Source organism: Maniola hyperantus, chromosome 4 (assembly GCF_902806685.2).
Source record: "Maniola hyperantus chromosome 4, iAphHyp1.2, whole genome shotgun sequence".
NCBI lineage: Eukaryota > Metazoa > Arthropoda > Insecta > Lepidoptera > Nymphalidae > Maniola > Maniola hyperantus.
Window position 1 is genome coordinate 4845579 of NC_048539.1, and position 23061 is coordinate 4868639.

The following is a 23061-nucleotide window of genomic DNA, read 5'->3' on the forward strand; positions in this document are numbered from 1 at the left end:
GGGCTACTTCTAATAGTCCTTATTCTGAGAGGCAAGCAAGCAAAAGCAAGGAGGACAGGCTCTACTCTATGGTGGACAGCCGCGTAAAATTTACAAAAAAAAGTCGGGTCTTTTCATAATTGTTTTACAACATGGCAGGCGATCAGGCGCAATTTTACCAATTGCTAAGTACAGTATTATCAATAGATAATGAAATACGAACGCAGGCAGAAGTAAGTGCTAATTATATTATTTTAGTTTTCATAATCTTCGAGTGAAATGCTACAGTTGGATGTGTAATATCTATAAAAATGATGGGTTGTGGCCTCGTGTCAAAACGTGGTCATGGAGGATAGCAAAATTTAATTTGCACAAGTATGTACCTACTCAAGGTAAATTGTAAGTATTGTTTTATTGCGCTGCTGATTGGTGACATGCTGCGCAGTGGCACACAAAGTAATCATCTATGGTATATTTTTGTCGACCAACCTCTGCCCATGTTTGATGCATCGGCATTCGGCGGGCGGCTGTTAATTGTATTCTCCGGCATGTGATTCTGTGTTGTCTTCGTTAGTCAAATAAACAATCGTTGTTACCCTGATTTTTTAAACTTATTCTGTAACTAGCTGATGCCCGCGACTGCGTCCGCGTAGATTTAGGTTTTAAAATCCCGTGGGAACTCTTTGATTTTCCGGGATAAGAAGCCTATGTCACTCCAGTTCTTTGACTATACTCATGCTAAAAATCCGTTGCTCGCTTGCGACGTGATTGTAGGACAAACCAACAAACAAACACAATTTCGCTTTTATAATATGGGTAGTAATTAGTATTATAAGTATTCTGTAATTAGTATAAGTAGGTACATTTTATTTCTTAATACCTGATGCTACACGTAATTATTGGTATGGTTGTTAATTTACGGTGACAATTACAGCTACGATAGTGGTTTTTTTATGTTGTAAAAAAATATTCACTTTAGGGCGTTTGTGCACTCATCCGTGATTTGACGAATCCGTCAAAATACCAATCGAATGAGTATGTATTTGTATGACGGCCTCTTCGAAGAATCACAAATGCCTATTGTGTAACAATTTCATTAACATGAGATCAATTTTTGAAATTCTCACTAGGGGTTGCTGTACTAAAATTATTTTTTGTATCAAATGTTTTGTTTAATTCTCAAAAGAATGTATTTTTATGACAGAAAGTATACAACGAAATCCCGACTGAAACTAAAGTGGTCCACCTAGTTGGTGCTATTCAAAATGCAAGTCTGGGAGAAGAGTGCCGGGAGACAGCAGCAGTCCTCCTCCGTAGGCTGCTTAGTGCAGAGTTCTTTGAATTCTTCCCCAAACTACCCGTTGAGCAGCAAACTATGTTGCGGGAACAACTCCTCCTCACATTACAAATGGAAGTTAGTCAGTCGTTGAGGCGCAAGGTGAGATCTTTTATTATTAAAACTAATTTAAGCTATGCTTAGGCTGAGATTAGGTTAAAATGAGACAGATTTCTCTGTCAAATCTTCAATATGTCAACTCAGAGAAAATCATAGTATGCTTTATAGATCTGATATTAGAGTTAAAACTAATTATTAAAAATTAATCTCTGAATGTTATAACTATGAGTATCATTTATAAGAGGAAACCTATTTTCAGTAGTAGGCCAGTGATGGGTCGAGTTAATGATGATCATTAATGAAATCCATTTTCAATATACTGGGACTTTGTCCATGTAGATTTCAGTTTTTAAAAACCCTGTGGGAACTCTTTGATTTTCCAGGATACAAAGAAGCCTATGTCCTTCCCCAAGATGCAAGCTATCTCTGTACCAAATTTTGTTAAAATTGTTTGAATGAATGACCCGTGAAAAGCTAGTAGACACTAGACAGAGACACTTTCACATTTATAATATAATATTAGGAAGTGTGGATAATAAAACAGATTGCAACTGGGCTTGTGAATTTAATTTTCAGTCTGACCTACACAAACCACCATTTTTCAGCTTCATGACTATTTGTTTTACACAATTCAAAGTTATATTGCTTATGCTCATTTGAAATACATAGTAATTGCCAAAACCAAAATATGATTTGGTAAATTTTAAAACATGAGTAAGAACTTAGCTATATGTAAAACTATCTTTGTATTCATTTCATATGTGACTCAGACTCATTTGAATCAATGACTCGTCATGTCTAATTTGGGCCTAATGATAGGTTTATCAAAGATTACACATTATGAATGTGTATGTATTTGAAGATAAAAGAAATTTATATTTCTTAATTCAAATGCATTTTTGAATATGTATTCAATAAGTTCTGTGATCAAAATTGACTTTATTATAATGCTCAAGTACATATTTATAATTTAGTAAATAGAATTTTGATTATGTATTCAATAAGTTCTGTGATCAAAATTGACTTTATTATAATGCTCAAGTACATATTTATAATTTAGTAAATAGAATCTACTGATGAAACATGCTACTATGTACTATAATTACTTTGCCAAAAACAATTACTATAACATTTTATTACAACAGTTATAATTTTATTATTATAGAAAATGGCAAAAGTTAGTCATTTATTCAAAACTAGATGATGCCCGCTACTTCGTCTGCGTGGATTTAGGTTTTTGAAAATCCCATGGGAACCCTTTAATTTTCCGAGATAAAAAGTAGCCTATGTCCTTCCCCAGGATGCAAGCTATCTCTGTTCTAAATTTCGTCAAAATCGGTTGAACGGTTGAGCTGTGAAAACCTAGCAGACAGACAGACAGACACACTTTCGCATTTATAATATTAGTATGGATAGGTACCATTGTACACTTTTTGATTGGCAAATATATTTTTTAATAATACTTTTACTTTATTCAAATGCTAACTAAGAGGCAAAGTTTGACATCTACTAACTTCACTCACAACTTTGTTTCCAAAATTAGGCCTTCTCATAAACGTGACACTGGCGAAACACTCTGTGCCCAGCAGCCAATAATTGGGAATTGAATTGAATTGAATTCCAAAATTAGGATCCCAGTCAAGAAGTGCGATGTGAAGTCGTCTCCATGTCGCACTTCTTTCTCTTCCTTTCTCTTTCTTTATTTCTTCAGCAGAACTATCAGAATATTACAAAAGAACATATTGTGATAATTTTATCACATCATATTTTAATAATGTGATTGATCTGAAAGATCTCCACTTTAGTGGACAGGCACCCTTATTCATACTATGGTAATTTTATTACAGATATGTGATGTAGTATCAGAACTAGCTAGAAACCACATAGATGATGATGGTGTCAACCAATGGCCAGAGTTTTTGCAGTTTATGTTCAACTGTGCAAGTGCACAGGACCCTAACATTAAAGAAGCTGGCATTAGAATGTTCACGTAAGTATGACCTTAATAATATAATGTTAAATCATTCATTGTTCTTAATCATCAATATTTATCATCATCATCACCAACGGATAGACGTCCACTGGTGGACATAGGTCTCTTGTAGGGACTTCCACACGCCACCGTCTTGCGCCGCCTGAATTCAGCGGCTCTTGTGACTCGTCTGATGTCATCTGTCCACCTAGTAGGGGGTTTTCCAAACGCTGCGCCTTCCGGTGCGAGGTCGCCATTCCAGCACCTTGGGACCCCAACGTCTATTTCTGCTAATGCTGAATCATCGATATTCCTTAAAGGAAGGCATTCACTAGAGACTGTTTGGGCCGGAAGGGTGCGGCGAGTATTTTATATGTATTATCCATCTCACCGCGCCTTAAGTCGACGCAGTTTCATATAAAATGTATAGCAGGCGGATTTTTTCGTTGCAATGCGGCTCCACCCGGGCCGCCTGATGGACGCTATTCCTTCGCGGCGGTAACTATGCAGTCTGTGCCGTTACGCACATGCGTGTCACACACAAGCATGCGAATTTGCCTTCAATTTTAAAATATGAATGAGCTTTGGCTATCTGAAATATTAGGCTCAATTTACACCGCCGCGGAATGGAAGCGAATTTCTTAAATATTACATAGCATATTCACTTCAGTCTCCACCACGTAAAACATAAATTTCTACCCATAAAGAAAATTGCCGTGAAGTCGCGGGAATTCCCGCGCATTCCGGCGACTTTTTCATTTGGGCAAGAAGTTTGTGTTTTACGAGGTGGAGATAAAAGTCAATATGCTATGTGATATATTAGAAATTCGCTTCTATTCCGCGGCGGTGTCAATTGTGCCTTATAATATCTTTGGCTCTAAAAAAGTATGTAAATTCAACAGATCAGTGCCAGGTGTGTTTGGTAACCGCCAGAATGAGAACCTGGATGTGATCAAGCGGATGCTTCTGTCTGCACTGCAACCCACAGAGTCTCCAGCGCTGCGCATGCAAGCCGTCAAGGCCGTCGGCGCCTTCATATTGCTACACGACAAGGAGCCTGCCATACAGAAGCACTTCAGTGATCTAGTCCTGCCCTTCATGCAGGTAATAAACCCTATTAAACTCGAGTCCTTCATTTAGAGCCCCATCACACTAGCATCACCTCCCGAAGGCGCGACAGAGCGACGCACGCGCCGCGTCTGAACGCTGCGCTAGCGTCACGTCATTATAGGTGTTTAAAACTAAGTGTATCCCATTTTGTCGAAAGGTCCTAGGAAGAAGACGATGATTCTGCATTGAAAGTCCTTGTCAAGCTGGCTGAGTCAAATTTCGAAATGCGTTTGATTGAATTGTTTGATTTACATTAGCCAAATGGCTCGTTTGATTTTGATAAATGGGCGTTATACATTTTTGATTTTGCACACAACTTTCAATGTGAACATTTCCTAATGAGATGGACACTGTTTAGTGTGCTACAGTAAATTGAGGGTTTCGCTAACACCAGTCTTTCAATAGATTGGAGTTTGATAGTAACTCTTCATACATTATAAAGCACAAATTATAATGTATGTTTAGATTATTAAAATCCTGTGGAAAGTCTTTGATTTTCTGGGATAAAAAATAGCCTATTTCACTCTCCAGATCTTTGCTAAATCCGTGCCAAAAATCACGCCGATCCATTTTTGAAGCATAAACGCGGCGTGATTGAAGCATAAACCAAGAAAAAGCACACTTTAGCATTTATTATAAATTAGCTGATGCGTTCGCGTGGGTTTAGGTTTTTAAAAATCCCGTGGGAACTCTTTGATTTTCTGGGATAAAAAGTAGCCTATGTCACTCTCCCATGTCTTAAAGTATACCCATGCAAAAAATCACGTCAATCTGTTTTTGAAGGACAAACCAACAAACAAACACCCTTTCGCATTTATAATATGGGTAGTGATAACAAGTGACTTGGTTTATAAAAAATGTCTTATTGTAACTGATATTTTATTGGGGGTTTTGGTAAGGATATTTTTGATAACCCACAATTATTCTTTATTTGCATTCATGTCTTACATCATAAAATATAATATTATAATATTACAACATGAAGCCCCGTCAGGGCATTGCAAAATATAACATTCTTACATTATAAATAGGTAAATCACAATATTATATCATTCTAAGGTCAACTTCGATACACAATATTACACAATATTTATAGGTGTTTAAATATACCATTTTGTCAAAAGGTCGTAGTCCAATCGATCGAGGAAGAAGACGATGATTCTGCATTGAAAGTCCTTATCGAGCTGGCTGAGACAGCACCCAAGTTCCTGCGTCCGCAAGTGGAGTCTATCTTCCAAGTTTGTATAAAGGTGAGCTGTTAACAGTTATATAATATCAGCTAAAGTAAGTACAACAATAATGGATAAATACTTATCAATCGTATTATTATGTTTTATGTTAGTGGGAAGTGATAAGTATCTTACTATATATATTTAAAAAAAAAAAGAATATTAGCCATGTTAAATGACTAATATTCCCCTTTCCTCTCCAACTAAGCGTCAAGCTTGTGCTAGGAGTAGGTACAACAATAGTGCAAAAGGCGGTTTGAACCGTCGACCTTTCGGTTTTCAGTCCACTCCTTTACCCGTTGAGCTATTGAGGCTCTAATATGTTAGAAAGCTACATCAAATCAATTTGAAACTTATCAAGAGGCATGCCCGTTTTGAGAATAGAATATGGACCTAACCTAACCTAGTTGGATTGTGTCCCAGGTATACATACTTATCTACAATTTTGCATGCAGAGCTCTCAACGATTACCTTGACCTTACTGTGTAGCAATAAACTATTTAATACTGATGATGAGATGATGCCTGTGTGGCTAAATCCACATTTCTTAAAATCCCATGGAAACTCTTTGATTATCCGGGATAAAAAGTGTCCTTCCCCGGGATGCAAGCTATCTCTGTACCAAATTTGGTTAAAATCGATTAAACGGATGGGCCGTGAAAGGCTAGCAGACAGACAGACACACTTTCGCATTTCTTATATTAGTATGGATGTTGTCACAGGTCATTGGCAACAAAGATGCAGAAGACAACTGGCGTCAGCTCACGCTGGAGGTTGTGGTGACTCTGTGCGAAACTGTGCCGGCGATGGTTCGCAAGGTGGTGCCCAACGCGGTGCGGGTGCTGACTCCACTCGTGCTGGAGATGATGTGCGAACTGGAGGACGACCCCGAGTGGGCCGTGCAGGACAACGCGGCTGATGACGACAACGAACTGTAAGTACTTGTTCATTTATTTATTTTATTTGCAGAAAAGAGTGTTGACATTATAAATAGGATCGCTAGCTGCCAAAAAAGTAAGAACTGTGTTATGGGAGCTTCCTCTCCTTTCCTCTCCAGAGCACAACCAGCTCTACGAAAATTTATAAATAATTAAAGTGGTATATGTCCCGCAAATTGCTATTGCGCTGGAAGGTGACCGATCGATTGACAAAAAACAAATGACTAAGTTTCATTTCCCAAACAAATTTTAGCAAAATTGTGAATCGTTTTATGATCGTTATAAAAATTTTGTTTCTACAAATAATTCACTTGATAAAACAAATTACCAGACAAATTGTCATTTCATAAAATATCATTTGACAAACAATTGATTTCTTTAATCGTGTTAATTAGTAAAACAACATATCGCACTTTTTTTTTGATAAAATGAATTGTTTGATAAAATGAACTGTTTGATAAATACTTTAAGAATTCACCAAATCTTTTATATGTCGACCGGGCCGACGGAAGAGACCGCTTACTATAATGGGGGGTCTCTTTCCACCCAGAAAAAAGGAGCCCCGCGAAGCGGGGCTCCGTCGACGGGCCCGGTCGACTACCACTATGGTGGGGGGTCTCTCTCATCTCCCCCGCTCCCACCATCAAGAGCGAGCGAAGCGAGCTCGGGACTTGGGGCACTCCGACTCGGAACGGTTAGGTTAGAAGGGGATGGCGGGGTCTGTAAGACCCCGCCATCCCCTTCGTGGGTTATTTCTTTTTTTACCACCCAGAAAAAAGGAGCCCCGCAAAGCGGGGCTCCGTCGATGGGCCCCGGTCGCCGAGAAGAGACCACCACTATGGTGGGGGGTCTCTTTCCTCTCCCCCGCTCCCACCATCAAGAGCGAGCGAAGCGAGCTCGGGACTTGGGGCACTCCGACTCGGAACGGTTAGGTTAGAAGGGGATGGCGGGGTCTGTAAGACCCCGCTATCCCCTTCGTGGGTTATTTCTTTTTTTACCACCCAGAAAAAAGGAGCCCCGCGAACCGGTCGACGAGAAGAGACCACCACTATGGTGGGGGGTCTCTCTCATCCCCCCCGCTCCCACCATCAAGAGCGAGCGAAGCGAGCTCGGGACTTTGGGCACTCCGACTCGGAACGGTTAGGTTAGAAGAGGATGGCGGGGTCTGAGACCCCGCCATCCCCTTCGTGGGTTATTGCTTTTTTTCGCACCCAGAAAAAAGGAGCCCCATGATATTCTTGCTGCGTTGCATAGGGGTTTGCATATGTATCCAAAACAGACTTTTTGTGTGTTTTTTGTTAATTAGTTATTTTATCAAATAATAAATTTATCATCTATTATTTTGTAAAATCGCGAATTTGAAAAACAAATTATTTGGTGAAATAATAAATTTTTAAATGATATTTTAACATTCAGCAAATTTGCAAAGTAAAACATTTGTGAATAGAATATTTGTCAAATGATCTTTTGTAAAATGATATGTTTGCGGTATACGACGTTTGTGATTTGATTAGTTTTTCAAAAGTTTTTGGTGAACTGATAATTTGTCATACGTTTTTTGTCATTCATTAGTGAAACGCGCTGGAACCATGTCTCATTAACACCGAAATGACGTCATTTTGACGTCAGCCGAAATAAAAATATACCATCAGCTCGAAACTTCAGTCTAGTGCTGACGTCACTAAAACTGCGGCCATGCGCATTAGCAATTTGCGGGGCTTATATGTCCTGTACGATTCACGATGGTACGAAACCCTTATAAAAATTTAAAAATGGCCGTTATGAAAATTAAAAAAATTGAAGTGTTATTTCTTGTACGATGCTAAGGAACCCTTCGTGTGCGAGTTCGACTCGCACTTGACCGGTTTTTATTTTTCTGTAATCTAAAATTTGGGCAGCTGGGGTTGGAACTATTTAGAAAATACGTCCAATTATTATCCAGGAAGTCAGATCAATCAATGAACCATCGCGAATTCGTAAATTGATTGTAAGGTTATATTCATTGGCTTCATTGTATTCAAATAATGTTGCTTTCAATGATCTTACTAGAGCAAATTATCGAGATAATTAGCATCCTATGTTTCTTATACATTTGGATGTCAGTCCCTCGATTACATGTTTTAATTGAAAAATATCATTAATTTACCGACCTTAAAAGCTCGAAACATGTTTAGTTACTATGACAATGCAAGTGATAGACATTCTTATCTCGTCTCCCACAGAAACTACGTCGCAGCCGAGTCTGCCTTAGACCGCATGTGCTGTGGCCTCGGAGGCAAAATCATGTTAGGACTGATCGTCAGCCAAGTGCCAGTGATGCTAGCTTCGGAAGACTGGAAGCGACGTCACGCGGCCCTGATGGCTGTCTCCTCCGCTGGCGAGGGCTGCCACAAACAGATGGAACAGATGCTCGACCAAGTTGTGTCTGCCCTGCTCAACTTTCTCACTGACCCTGTAAGTAATGTATCTTTAACAATATAAAATTTACGACAGCTGCAAAGCTATAGTCCGCGACAGGTTGAGATGGCAATCAGTAGGTCGATTTCGTAAAACCTGCATCAATCATTATTACAATCTCAATTGTTCTGATTGGCTGAATTTGTGCGATTCTTGTTGCAACAATGCATTGTAGCCAATAGTGTGCGAGCGACAACCAATCAGAGGTGATTGCGATCGTGACATTGTAGCTGTCATTCTACCGCAATCGAGCAGCGGGGTATGAGGCGGGGGGACGCCCCGCACACCCGCGCTCGCCTGCTCCAGGTTACCGCGGGGCCTTTGCGGGTGTGCGGGGCGTTCCCTGCGATTGCCATCTCGACCTGTCGTGTACTATAGGTGTTGTTTTCCAGGCATTCCAAACCGGTGGTAGATACATTTATTGAGATTCAAAAAACTTGTAAAAGTTTACTTGAATAAAAATATTTCTATTCTATTCTTTGTTTTTTAAGCTGTAGTGATTTCAAATATGGTTTTCGTGTCTGCAACTGGCTTCGAAGTCAATGAATCATTCATGGGTGTAAATTTCGAGGTTCATAACAATAAAGCATAATAACATGTAAATCAAAAATAGCGGGTTTGTACATATTTTTTTACATGACTGCAAGGAGAGTAATGTCTCAGGGTTCCTGAATGTATGTGAGTTCATTTGTTCCACCACCATACCACACGAGTAGATATTATAGACCAGAGGGGAAGCTTCACACTAGCTCACGCACACCACGACGTGTCACGGACGCTCCGTTTCCGCCCAGTTCGATGGCAAACGGAGCGTCCGTGACACGTCGTGGTGTGCCTGAGCTGCGCTAGAGTGAGTGAACCTACAGCCAGCCGCTAGTATGAAGCTTCCCCTCTGGTCTATATATCTACTTGTGTGACCATACTTCTAATTACCTAAACAGATTAGAATCCTTACATCATCCAGAGTGACTAGTCATAAATTTTTTGAAAAAATTCGATGTGGCAGAACAGTCGTTTTTTAAAAATTATTACTTGTTGGTTTGTTGGACTTTTTTTAAATACTTTAAAGTTTTTTTTTGTTTTGCAGCACCCAAGAGTTCGTTACGCTGCATGCAATGCAGTAGGACAGATGTCAACGGATTTTGCGCCGGTGTTCGAGAAGAAGTTCCACGACAAGGTTGTGCCAGGGCTTCTGGTAGTTCTGGACGATAGCGAGAACCCACGTGTGCAGGTAAATACTATTTTAATATTCTTACATGGTTTCAAGGTTGGGGGTCCCAAGGTGATGGAATGGCGACCTCGCACCGGAAGACGCAGCGTTGGAAGACCCCCCATTAGGTGGACGTACATCAGACGAGTAGCAGGGAGCCGCTAGATTCAGGCGGCGCAAGACCGTGGCGTGTGGAAGTCCCTACAAGAGACCTATGTCCAGCAGTGGACGTCTATTGGTTGATGATGATGATGATGATGATGACATGGTTTCAAAGTCAGTTATAAACAACTACACAAACAAGCCAGTCCATATAATTTTTTGTTTTATCCTATCTATAGAGTGTCATCATACTGGGTCAGTGACACATCAGTGTCTTTACATCAACAAGGGAAAAGCTTGTTACTTAACCCAATGTAATGAGTATACACTAGGTACTGAAAAACTGGCCAAGTGCGAGTTAGGCTCCAGGAGGGTTCCGTAATATAGAAGGAAGTGTGATTTAACCACATACTCACGGTTTTCAGATTTTTCTCCTAATGTCTGCTATAAGACCTACCTACCTGCCAAATTTCATGATTCTAGGTCAATGGGAAGTACCCTGTAGGTTTCTTGACAGACAGACAACAAAGTGATCCTATAAGGGTTCCGTTTTTCCTTTTGAGGTACGGAACCCTAAAAATTGAGAAAAATATTCTTTTAGATGTTTCATCGAATTTTTTGATATACATTTTGATTCCTCGTATCATTCCAGGCTCATGCTGCAGCTGCTTTGGTAAACTTCAGTGAAGACTGCCCTAAGCCAATACTCACACAATACTTGGGCCCGCTGATGGGGAAGCTTGAAGCCATATTGACTGCCAAATTTAAAGAGGTAACTATACTCTAAAGCACTACTAATATTATAAAATGATGGTTCTGCTTTTTCGTCAATCTTTTTGTCATGATTTTTTGCGTGGATATAGTTGAAGACAATGGAGAGTGTATAAGCTACTTTTTTCCCGAGAAATCAAATCACGCGGATTAAGTTGCAGGCATCTTCCAGATACAAAAGTCACGTCCGATTTTTAGCAGTATATGCAATATGTCTGACTTAATAATTTTAAAGTTATTTTGTGGTTCAACAACATATTATATTGTAGATAACACAACAACGCGACTCATGCAACTGAGATCGAAATATCGACAAATAAAAATCATCAAATTAATCGTGGTATGTACCTGTTATCTACAATATAATATCCCTGACTAGTTTCAAATCCACAAACTCTTGTCTATGGGCCCTGGACAAGTTTAAACATGAACAATGAAACGATTACATGTTTTCAATGTCCCAATGTTCGTTAGTGGTGAAACCATTATGGTTTTATCACTTCCATAACATTGGCAGAGCAAAAGTGGCAATTGCTCCATTTCTATCTTTTATAGGTAGTCACGGATCTCAGTTCACTTACAAAACTTTAAAATGCAACAAGAATATGTACTTACCAAGAATTCAATAATATTCATATACCTTATTTCAACTTGATTGAGTCACTTTCGCATTTATTTTTTCGTGACATCATAAAAGAGCTGAATGAGCCGAGTTTTATCTTTTGTTTAAAACAGGTTTAATACATGTTTTAAACAGAAGATTTTTCAAAATAAAAAACATATTTAAAACATACGTTTTAAATACAATGCCAACCCTAGTAGATGTGTCGACCCTAAGTGTATCTGTTTTAAAACAATATTCCTTTATAGTTGGTGGAGAAAGGTACAAAGCTGGTACTGGAACAAATAGTGACGACGATCGCGTCGGTCGCCGACACGGTCGAGAAGGATTTCGTGGAGTACTACGACAGACTGATGCCTTGCCTCAAGTACATCATCGCCAATGCTACCACCGACGAGTTCAAGATGCTCCGCGGCAAGACCATTGAGTGCGTCAGCCTTATCGGTGAGTCTATATCGGCATCTTGGATTACAAAGCGTGTAATGGACAATTTTGCATAAATGACTTTTAGGTGCAGTTCTTGCAATTCACGAAGGCGAGTGAACTTTACTTGTGGTTACGTCGTATACACGGACATTGCGTAAGTGTGCGTGCATGTCGGACCAATCATTCGCAAACGCACACATTTACTGTACCGTACTTATACCGATACGACTTATACACAAGCATGAGCCACTCGCCTTCATGAAATGCAAGAATTATAATAGTATCATACTCAGTTTTTCACGCTCTTTCGATCTGCTTAATTTACATTGCTATATCAAAAAAAATGACATTTATAATACGTTTTTTTTGCTCTCAAATATGAATTTCAAAATAAACACGACATATAATTTTTATAGTGTTTTACCTACATTTCAAGGTACTTAATCTGGCACTGGCAGCAAGCGAACTGTAGCTTAGCAAACAAGGTGCCTGATTGATGGTAATAATAATAATTGATAAAACATACTATAACCATATTAATTTGTTCAGGTTTGGCAGTGGGCGAGGAGAAGTTCATGTCTGACGCGTCGGAGGTGATGGACCTGCTGCTGAAGACACACACAGAGGGTGACCAGCTGCCCGCAGACGACCCACAGACTTCCTACCTTATTTCCGCCTGGTCCAGAATTTGTAGGATAATGGGTAAGATCAAAGTCAACCTCATCTGAGTTAGGCACTCTGCCAATTTACAAACAAGACTTTTTTATTCAGATACAAGTTAGCCCTTGACTGCAATCTCATCTGGTGGTAACTGATGATGCAGTCTAAGATGGAAGCGGCTAACCTGGAAGGGGTATGGCAGTTTTTATTAAACCCATGCCCCTTTGGTTTCTAGCATCTTACCGGCACGCTAAATCGCGTGGCGGCACGGCTTTGCCAGTAGGGTGCCAATTGGCCACGGTCGAAACCTCCCAGACAAAAAAGACACTCCTAAGCTTGGGAATGAGTTTCTTAACAGTTTTGATAGTTCTTTAAGTGATTTTGTGAAGTGCTGATAATAATAAGAATACCAGGCTGAGTTTGTTGTGGGCTCTTCTCAGCGCTGGGTGCATTTTGAACCCTCGTAGCTTTAATTTTAAGTTGACGTAATTAATTAGCACCACTATGGTATGATTTACCTGCCCGCCGATTCGCTAACTCAGTATCTAACACTGAATGATGGCCACTGAGCTCATTTTACATTTTATTTAGTCCATTGAAGGTTTTCTACGAAAAAATATTTTTGCTTGCTATTTATTAAAAAAATTGTTTTGTAGAGCCCAATGTTCGTTAGTGACAAAATCAACATGGTTTTATCACTTCCATAACATTGGCAGAGCAAAAGTGGCAATTGCTCCATTTCTATCTTTTATAGGTAGTCACGGATCTCAGTTCACTTACAAATTTCAATAAGCAATGCTTGCTACAATGTCCACAAAAATTTAGTCCAATCTAAAGTTGCAACATGACGTTTGCACAAGACTGGATAAAGCCCGTTAGGATCTGTTTTTGGGCAATGCACAGTTGTACACCTCGTGTATTAGACTACTTGTTTTATTTCAAGTGTGAGGTGTAGTACCAGCTAACAACATATTCTTATACTACTACACCTCGAGTGAATCAAATCAAATCAAATTTATTTTGCACAATTGTGGGTAAATAACGTGTGGGTGAGTTTTCGAGCAATGGAAATTGCAAGCAGTTGTTTAACGTTATTTTGAAGACAAAGACTGCATATATTTTTACAAAGAGAGAGCTGTTAATTCGCAGATGATATCAAAAGTGTGTTGTCTTGTCATATCTTTTACTAATCGATACCAATATTATAATTATGCTAAAGTGTGTCTGTCTGTCTGCTAGGTTTTTACGGCCCATCTGTTTAGTAACGATTTCGATAAAATTTGGTACACAGATAGCTTGCAACCCCAGGAAAGACATAGGCTACTTTGATCCCGGAAAATCTGAGTTCCTATGGGATTTAATAGTCGCGAGCCTCATCTAGTTCATAATAAAATTATGGGAAGGCCTATGTAATTATACAAGGGTACCTTACAGATTTACCTAGGATCTACAACTTATGATTAATTTTTCCTTGTAGGTAAGAAATTCGCTCAATACCTGCCCATGGTGATGGAGCCGGTGATGCGCACGGCCGCCATGAAGCCCGAAGTGGCGTTGCTGGACAATGAAGACCTCGAAGTGATCGAGGGAGACCTCGACTGGCACTTTGTGACGCTGGGCGAACAACAGAACTTTGGCATCAAAACTGCAGGTTAATACCAATTACTAGACATATACAATATTTTTTCGCAGTTTAGGAAGTCTGTTAAAATATTGGAACAGACAAGCAACAAAAACAGTGGAAGAGTTTGGAGGAGGCCTTTGCCAAAGGAAGCACAGATTAATCTTTAAACGAGAATTGTATTAAAATAATTGTAGTAATTGATCATTATTGTATCCGATAGGAGACTTAAAAAAAGTATAGTGCACCTTCGCGCGTGCATGTTATGCTCCTTCACTTCAAAAAAAAAACTTAAAAATGTTGCTAGTTTACTCATTTTTTTACTAATCACTGAAACGCGTGCGCAGATCCGAAACCAACTTAAAGTAATAGGCTACTTGACTCATATCTAATTTCGTCCAATAAATGATTATTTATATAGTATTTTGCTTAAAACAACGAAATATATCAATAACAATTATTAAAAACGCAGGATGGATATATAAATCCAATTTTTATTTTTATTTGAAACGCAGAAAACGCTGTCAGCCATGATGTGACGTCATTAAATATGTAAATAAAGAAATGTCATTCCTATGTCACGCGGGGACTAACGTAGTATCCATATATATAAAATTTAGAGTCCTGACTAACTTATATATCAACGCACAGCCTAAACATCTAAACAGCTGGTCCTAGATACATGAAATTTGGTGAGTGTGTTCTTTGTAGGTAAAGAGAAGGTATCCACTAGGAAAGGATTTTTTGAAATTCCACCTCTGAGTGGGTTAAATGGAGGTTTGAAATTTATGAAGTCCACGCGGGCGAAGTCACGAGCATAAGCTAGTTTTTATATATTTCTAAAAACTCATAGTAAACGTAAAAAAATATCGTTTTCTCTTTATAAATTGAATAAGTTATTAAGTAAGACTTACAACAAAGTGATTTTTGCAAAAATAAATTTGGGTTGAAGTCGTTAGTCATATAGGATCCCTTTAAGCAAGTCTTTGCGTGTTACGTATATTTATTTCACTGGGCACTCTAATCCACAACTTTCCTGTGGTCTTTATCGATGCGTTTTTTACATTCTCGGATGATACAATAACGATAATTACTATATTTTTCATGTAAACTAGTATAGAAGTCATGTTTATTAAACTTTGGTAGGTTATGCTCAGTATATATAATGTACTCTGTGGTTATGCTGTTGTTTACAAATGCATGACGTCAGAGCACGGATAATCTATCGGCCAAACATGGCCGACAGTGTTTTCACCTGTCTAAGAAAAATATTTTTTTAAATTAAAGTTTTACGGTTTTTAGGGCGCAAAAAAATATAGTGTTAATTTTTTTGATATAATAGGACAAATATTAACCATTTAAGACCAACTTAAAAAAATTGTCAAGTAGCCTATTAGTAGGTTGGCGAAGTATTGCGCTCGTAAGCGCTACGTCACCTTGGACGCGGTGTTAAGCAGTTCTGACCAGCCTGAATCTGTGTCATGCCTTGAGTTTGAGGTGCGTTCAGCGTACTAACATAACTAACACACTACTGTTACTAGCACACCATGTATAAATTTTGGCATTCATATGGCATTCATCATCAAACATGTTTACAGGTCTCGAAGACAAAGCGTCTGCTTGCGACATGCTCGTATGTTACGCGCGCGAACTGAAAGAAGCCTTCGCCGAATACGCGGAGGACGTCGTGAAGCTGATGGTGCCGATGCTGAAGTTCTACTTCCACGACAACGTGCGCACGGCTGCAGCGGAGTCGCTACCGTACTTGCTGGAGTGCGCGCGCATCCGCGGCCCGCAGTACATCCAAGGCATGTGGGCGTACATCCTGCCCGAGCTGCTCAAGGCCATCGACTCGGAGCCCGAGCAGGAGGTGCAGGTTGAGCTGCTCAACAGTCTCGCCAAGGTATTGCTCGAAAAAAAATTGGGCCTTAACAAGCGAAGCTTATACGTATTTTTCAGTGAAAGCAGTTTTGACCACATTTTTTTCCAATTTTGACAACAGTTTCCTCTTTTATGATCACTCCCAGGAACCCCCAGATATCGATTCTGTAAGAAATTGGTACCAGAGTACATAGAGTACTCACCCAGTTGGGTCCCCATTTTCAACAATGCTGAATGCTGATTTATGCTCAACACAATGACCAACAGAGAAGGCGAAGCGTGTAGAGTTCTCTTGGCGGCAGTGACGATGATGATTTTTTCTTCATTCAAAGAAATCTTCATTACGAAAGTTTTAGTTCGCTGAGAGACTCCCGTACTGCCGTGATGCCTGTATAACCGACGACGTAGTGAGTGCGAACAAACAAGGGAATGTTTTTGTTCCAGTGCATTGAACTGCTGGGCGCAGGGTGCCTGTCAGATGAAATGATGGCGGAGGTCCTTCGCATTCTGAACAAACTGCTCACTGAACACTTTGAACGCGCCACCGAGCGTCGCCAAAAACGCGCCGACGAGGACTATGATGAGGTAAAAACTTATAATCTTATTGTAGTGTCATATCCTAAGTCCATAGAAAAAAGATCTGGCACAACGGGTGTTCGAAGCAGCCAGGCACCCAGTAGGTGCAGGTGAAATTGCTTTCGGTGGCGTGCATTGAGGTTGTAGAAAAAAGCGGGTGGAGTGACGTCAACCAACTCCCCGATATAAAGGCGATCTGTGGTGATCTAGGCTTAGAACGCGCAAAGAGATTTACTTATCTGCAGTCGATGGTGCTCTAGGACTGCCAACAAGCTGGTTGGTTTTGACATTAATCTAAATGTTTAACTATTGTAGGTAGTGGAAGAACAACTAGCTGACGAAGACAACGAAGACGTTTATGGTCTGTCCCGTGTAGCGGACGTGCTGCACGCGCTCATGTCCGCGTACCGCGACAGCTTCTACCCGCACCTCGACTCTCTGCTGCCACACCTCGTGCAACTGCTCGCGCCCGGACGGCCTTATGCCGACCGGCAGTGGGCCATCTGCATCTTTGATGACGTCATAGAGTTTGGCGGTGAGTTTATTAGTGTATTATAGCATGTTATTTACGTGATCACTACCCATATTATCACTACCCACATTATATTATTTACATTAATAATTTCTCTGCAGGTCCAGCATGTGTAAAATACCAAGACATATTCCTCGAGCCAATGCTGAATGGGCTCCGCGAGCCCGAATCGGAGGTGCGGCAAGCATCCGCCTACGGCTGCGGTGTGCTGGCGCAGTTTGGCGGGCCGCAGTTCGCAGGCGCGTGTGCGCGCGCCGTACCCCTGCTCGCCGCTATCGTCGCCGAGCCGGACTCGCGCTCCGTGGAGAAGCTCAACGCGACCGAGAACGCCATCTCCGCCGTCACCAAGATCATCAAATACAACCACTCGCAAATCAACAGGGACGAAATCATCAGGCATTGGTGAGGATCCATTCATTTGTCTATTCGCTTAACGGTCTTTTATCGGCGATGATATTGCTTCTACTCGCCCCCAACATCGCCTAGCCGATGATCAAATACAACCACTCGCAAAATAACAGGGATGAAAAAAAAAATTTTTTTTAATGAAATTAATAGGCATTTGCATTGGTGCAAATCAATTTCTTTTTACAGTGATATATAACACAAGCATCTAATTACAGGTTGACATGGCTACCTGTAGTGGAAGACACTGACGAAGCGCCTCACGTATATTCCCTCCTGTGCGAGCTGGTGGCGAGCGGGCACGCGGCGCTCGCGACGCCGGACGCGCCGCAGCGAGTGATCGCGGCGCTGGCGGAGGCCTTCCTGCGCGACGCTGTACCTGATGACAACCCAGTGTTCGCGCAGATGGTCGCGCTGGTGCGACAGATACAGGTGTGGATTTCTCTATTTGACGATACAAAGTGAGAAGCGTCAGCGGATGAATCCATTCCACTGGGCATTGGTTCTTCAGTGAACCTTTTGTTTCGCGGTCTGTAATAGCAGTATGTATAACCATGTGCCCATGCGCATACTCGTCTATACCACAGCCACCCAGAGGACTACGTGGCACCAACTTTATGCACCTACATTAAAAAAAACTGTATGCTGTGCGCAGATGACGCTGTTAGTGCAGGTTAGGCAAAGACGGAAATATCACGTTTGCTTTGCCCTCTGCACTGCAACATAGGTCGCAGTGTTGTTATTTACGTTCAGTGCGCATTTAACGAGATTGCTACTTGAACTGAAACAATTGAAAATCGACAACTGGGCAGATTATATCCTGGCATTACACAATATAATATGACTTTTAGGGTTCCGTATCTGAAGGGTACTAACGGGACTACTAAACCTCTGCTGTCTGTCTCAGTGACTTGTATCTCATAAATCACAAACTTCTCTTGTAGTAGCTATAACAACAAATAAAATAATAAAAATTTCAAAATGGCCACCATGCATATAAAAAAGTACAGTGCGACAAAGCTATCTTGGCACGTCGCGAAAATCGGAACTAACGTTGCCGTCAAGTGTCCCCTTTGTTCTTGTTTGAGTATTCTTAGCCTTTGTTCTCCAACAGCGCCCCCCTGTCAATGTCATTCAAATGCCATGAGAGCTTTGTCGCACTGTACATAGTGTTATATCTTGTACGATAGTACAGAGAACCCTTCATATGCAAGTCCGAGTCGCACTTGACCGGGTTTTTTTAGTTTCAAATAGTTATTAAATTAAGGCGCATGTTTTGTTACAGACTAACGCAGAACTGTTCAACTCATGCCTGATGCAGCTCAGCAGCGAACACAAGGAGGCGCTGAAGGTGGCGCTCTCCACCTAGTGCCAGCTCCGACGTTCGCCGCTTGTATTTATTCGCCGCTCCCATTCTGCCGCACCGCCAGTCGCGCTCCCTGTACGAGCCTACATCCCGTGACTAGCTACATAAACCATTCAACAAGTGCTGTAGTTACATAATGTAATGAACTTTTATGACAAAATATATAAAAAAGTAAACTTTTCTATTAAATGTCACACGTTGTGTGTAAATTCGAACTTAGTTCGTTAATGACTGGTGTAAAAAATATAACCTATATTGTAATTAATATGAAATATTAGCCCCCTACCATTCTACAAATTTGTTTTCTTCGATCTCAAGAAGTATAGTATCAGTTGAGCTAAAAATTGCTGTGATATATTTTATACTAATTTTGATGATCAGCCACATAAAGAAGCACATCTTGAACTTGACCATGATGTCGATTTTAAAGCTTTTGTTTTTTTAATGTCAATATTTGAAACAAAAATGTGATGTATGAGATGGTCCAATTTCAATGTTACTATTGTAGTTATATGTTGGGGAAATTATAGAATATTGAATTAGGAAGATATATTAGACATTTGATATTATGTATATATATATAATCTTGCATTCAATCTAAAGGTGTTTACGATTTTTATTGATAAAGAGATTGCTTTGTACATTTCCTGCTACAGAATACGTTTGTGCATTTATTTGTCATTTTCGTTTGTAATTTACATAGTTATATAAAAATTGGACTGTCACATTCCCAATTTTTGTTTGCCTTATTTCGGCTGCGTTGGGATGTTGGTAGTTGTTTCTAGGTCAATGGACGAGACCTGTCTGTTTTGAAGGAATAATTTAATTCAAATATTACGTATATACATTTCTTTGTTTATCGAAAATAAAAGTTATTGGCATTGAATAATTGTTTTTTTTGGATTTCCTCAAAACCGGTCCTGCAGGCATTGCATTTAGATTACTCAAATCATTTATTTACATTGGATATTATTGTATACACTTTCTGACAGTCAGTGGCTGAATTTGCAATGCAATGATGTAGTGATGATAATATTAATTTATTACGTAAACGCTACGAGGGTTCCAAACGCGCCCGGCGGCGGGGCGATTGTCTAAAACCTGCATCAATCATTATTACAATCTCAATTGTTCTGATTGGCTGAATTTGTGCGATTCTTGTTGCAACAATGCATTGTAGCCAATAGTGAGCGCAGAGCTGAGGGTCAACCAATCAGAAGTGATTGCGATTGTGACATTGTAGCTGTCATTCTACCGCAATCGAGGTGCTGGGTCTGAGAAGAGCCCACAACAAATTCAGCCGGGTAATTTTTAGGGTTCCGTACCTTAAAAGGAAAAACGGAACCCTTATAGGATCACTTTGTTGTCTGTCAAGAAACCTACAGGGTACTTCCCGTTGACCTAGAATCATGAAATTTGGTAGGTAGGTCTTATAGCTGATATTCGGGGGAAAATCTGAAAACCGTGAATTTGTGGTTACATTACACAATAGTTCGCTCGTGGTTCAAATATAGAATCCTGAGCGTAGCGAGGAATTCAAAGGCTCGAGCGCAAATAAATTTGCAACCGTGCGAAACACTACTTTTCATCTCACTACAGCGAGGAAAACGCTAGATGATTGATACAAGAAGCACCAGTACCGTGAAGGTTTCATAAGAAGTTTCTATATTAATAGGCCACAAGTCAGGCAGTGAAGGAGGTTCTAACTTCTAATTAAAGAAGATTCTATCAAAGAAGTTGGAAATACTACTACACGGTGTACAAGGTGTATTCCTATGTCGATGGATTCTATAAATGAATAAAGTTCTCTTCAGGTGCGTTCAAAATGCAAATTTAAAATTCTTACAACAAAAAAATCATTTTCATTATTCAATGAACTTCATTATATTATTTTACTCAATAAAGCTAAAACAGATTGTTTAATTTAATTACCTAAATAAAAATAGAAATGAATTATATTTTAATTTAATAAAAATAAAAGTTGCTACGGGTCACTTAACAAGTTAGTAATAATAATAACAGTAAAGACTACCAAATACATATTAATCTATGGACTGTACGGACGAACCCTTGTATCTGAACGTTTCATTATGTGGTAGGTAGGTACCTACATATTTAGAAAAATTTAAGGTAGGTACGCATACGCAACCCACAGTTTGTCACTTTGAGGTCAACTCACTGTCACGGTGGTGTAGTCCAGTGTTACCACTTTTAGTGATGTCTCCCTAAAATAGGGTGAAACGACTACATTAGGTACGGATTAGAGCTCGGACTCTAACTTAAGCGCCCGTTTCATCGAAGTGATAACTCGTTGGTGGGTGGAATTTAAAACAGTGCTGTTTCCACAGATGACGGAAACAACGTTATTTGTGTGTGTCACCCTTTCCCAGGTGGCCAGGATAATGATATTATTTTGCTTGAGATTCAAGATTTTTTAGTCGAAAACGGCAAAGTAAAAATTGCAAATTGATGTTTGGAATTACGCCTACTTTATGCGAAAGAAAACATTTATTTTACACAAACTAAAGAAATTTAAAGTAATTATAAAGTAAAGCGTGACATGATGTTGTTAATTTTTAAATTTTCTAGTTTTTTAAAAAGTTTATTTAAGCCCGAATTTCCCTCAAAACTTGCTCTAACATAGGGATTTTTTTAGTTTTAAAATAAAAATAATTTTGGTATATTCATGTGCCCCTTATATGGTTATATATGTGCCCCTTGCATCTTTCTGCTCTTGACCGTTTTTTTTTTGTGATACTCAGGGGTTTAGGACAATTTGGGGTAATATCAAACATTAGGTTGTTACCCTATTGTACAGTGTACACTGTACACTAACCCAATTTAAATTATAAGTATTTTTTCGATTTATCAAAGGAAAAAAGTGTGACATCCTTGCACGGACATAACATGGTGAAGCATAAACTGTTTCATATAAAATGTTCGTGATGTTTTAAATAAGTACGTGCCTCATCCACGCGTCGTACGTAGCATGGCCTAGGCCCGCCACCTGCTGGTGTTAATCATCCCTAAATCAGGGTATTACCTTCACAGAAACTAGGATTAATACCTACCTACCTAGGTAAATACCAAAATCGTAAGTGAAAACACTGGTGTGGGTTCAGATCAGACGTCAGTTCAGTTTCCCCATATGTTATTGGTCTGTACGTGGTCTGTACTCTGTGGTTTCCAATTACCCGTGTGTTGTTGATATGGTATTTTAATTTTAACACCATTTTATTATTTTAAAGTTACGGTGCTTATTTAATATATTTTTAAATTAATACTTTATTTATATTTGTGAATAATATATTAACCGAATGATAGACTTTGAAACTTAACGTATAGTGAGGTTATGACTGGTATTTAAAGTTCAAATAACCAACTCAGTGAGTTAAAAAATTCGGACAAAAATAAGAAAGCAGCGAAAAACTTTTGGTTTTACTTAGGAGTCGAGATAAACGACGCAAAACTCTCAGGCGATGTTATAATGTCCCGCAAGAGATCTCGGGTCAGAAAAGAAGAGGACATGAGTTCAAACTTGGAATCAGGCGGTGGCGAAGGACGGAACAGCAGTGATACGAGTTTAGAGAGCACCAGTCGCACCTCTATTTTAGACACTGGACCGGTGAGTTTTAATCTCTTCTATTGACAAGTATTAATACAATCACAAATATACAAACAAATGAATTTGTATGTATTCATTTATTGTATTTGTTGAATACCTATGCATTCATTTGTTTGTACATTTGTGTGCAAAACCATAATGAGCAACAATGCCAACAATAGACTGATAATGCTGATAAACAAT

General features: G+C 39.6%; 2 protein-coding genes across 5 annotated transcripts in view; both read left to right on the forward strand.

Moving 5' to 3' along the window:
- The first annotated feature begins 52 nt into the window (after positions 1-52).
- Positions 53-20142, forward strand: Karybeta3 (karyopherin beta 3). Its single transcript, XM_034985479.2, has 18 exons — positions 53-212; positions 1184-1417; positions 3223-3365; positions 4250-4451; positions 5582-5707; positions 6409-6620; positions 8847-9078; positions 10169-10312; positions 11046-11165; positions 12035-12230; positions 12762-12914; positions 14350-14523; positions 16092-16396; positions 16819-16959; positions 17266-17485; positions 17584-17884; positions 18106-18319; positions 19173-20142. The coding sequence occupies exons 1-18, from the start codon at positions 132-134 to the stop codon at positions 19254-19256; spliced, it is 3282 nt and encodes a 1093-aa protein (XP_034841370.1). The 5' UTR covers positions 53-131; the 3' UTR covers positions 19257-20142.
- Positions 20143-22430: 2288 nt separating this feature from the next.
- Positions 22431-23061, forward strand: part of LOC117997251 (choline-phosphate cytidylyltransferase A-like) — a 37896-nt gene continuing 37265 nt past the window's right edge. For 3 of the 4 annotated variants that reach the window (XM_069509792.1, XM_034985497.2, XM_069509790.1), the window contains exon 1: positions 22431-22878. In XM_069509792.1, coding sequence (XP_069365893.1) covers positions 22741-22878 — 138 coding nt within the window. In that variant the 5' untranslated portion in view covers positions 22431-22740. The remainder of the gene's footprint in view (positions 22879-23061) is intronic. The other variant, XM_034985495.2, reaches the window with a different exon arrangement.

What these genes read in the sequence shown, in the direction of transcription:
- Karybeta3 (XM_034985479.2), top strand. Translation starts at nt 132, where the DNA reads ATGGCAGGCGATCAGGCGCAATTTTACCAATTGCTAAGTACAGTATTA. An exon ending in TCTTCCAAGTTTGTATAAAG is followed by an intron (nt 5,708 to 6,408) that starts GTGAGCTGTTAA and finishes ATGTTGTCACAG; the next exon opens with GTCATTGGCAACAAAGATGC. An exon ending in CAGAATTTGTAGGATAATGG is followed by an intron (nt 12,915 to 14,349) that starts GTAAGATCAAAG and finishes TTTTCCTTGTAG; the next exon opens with GTAAGAAATTCGCTCAATAC.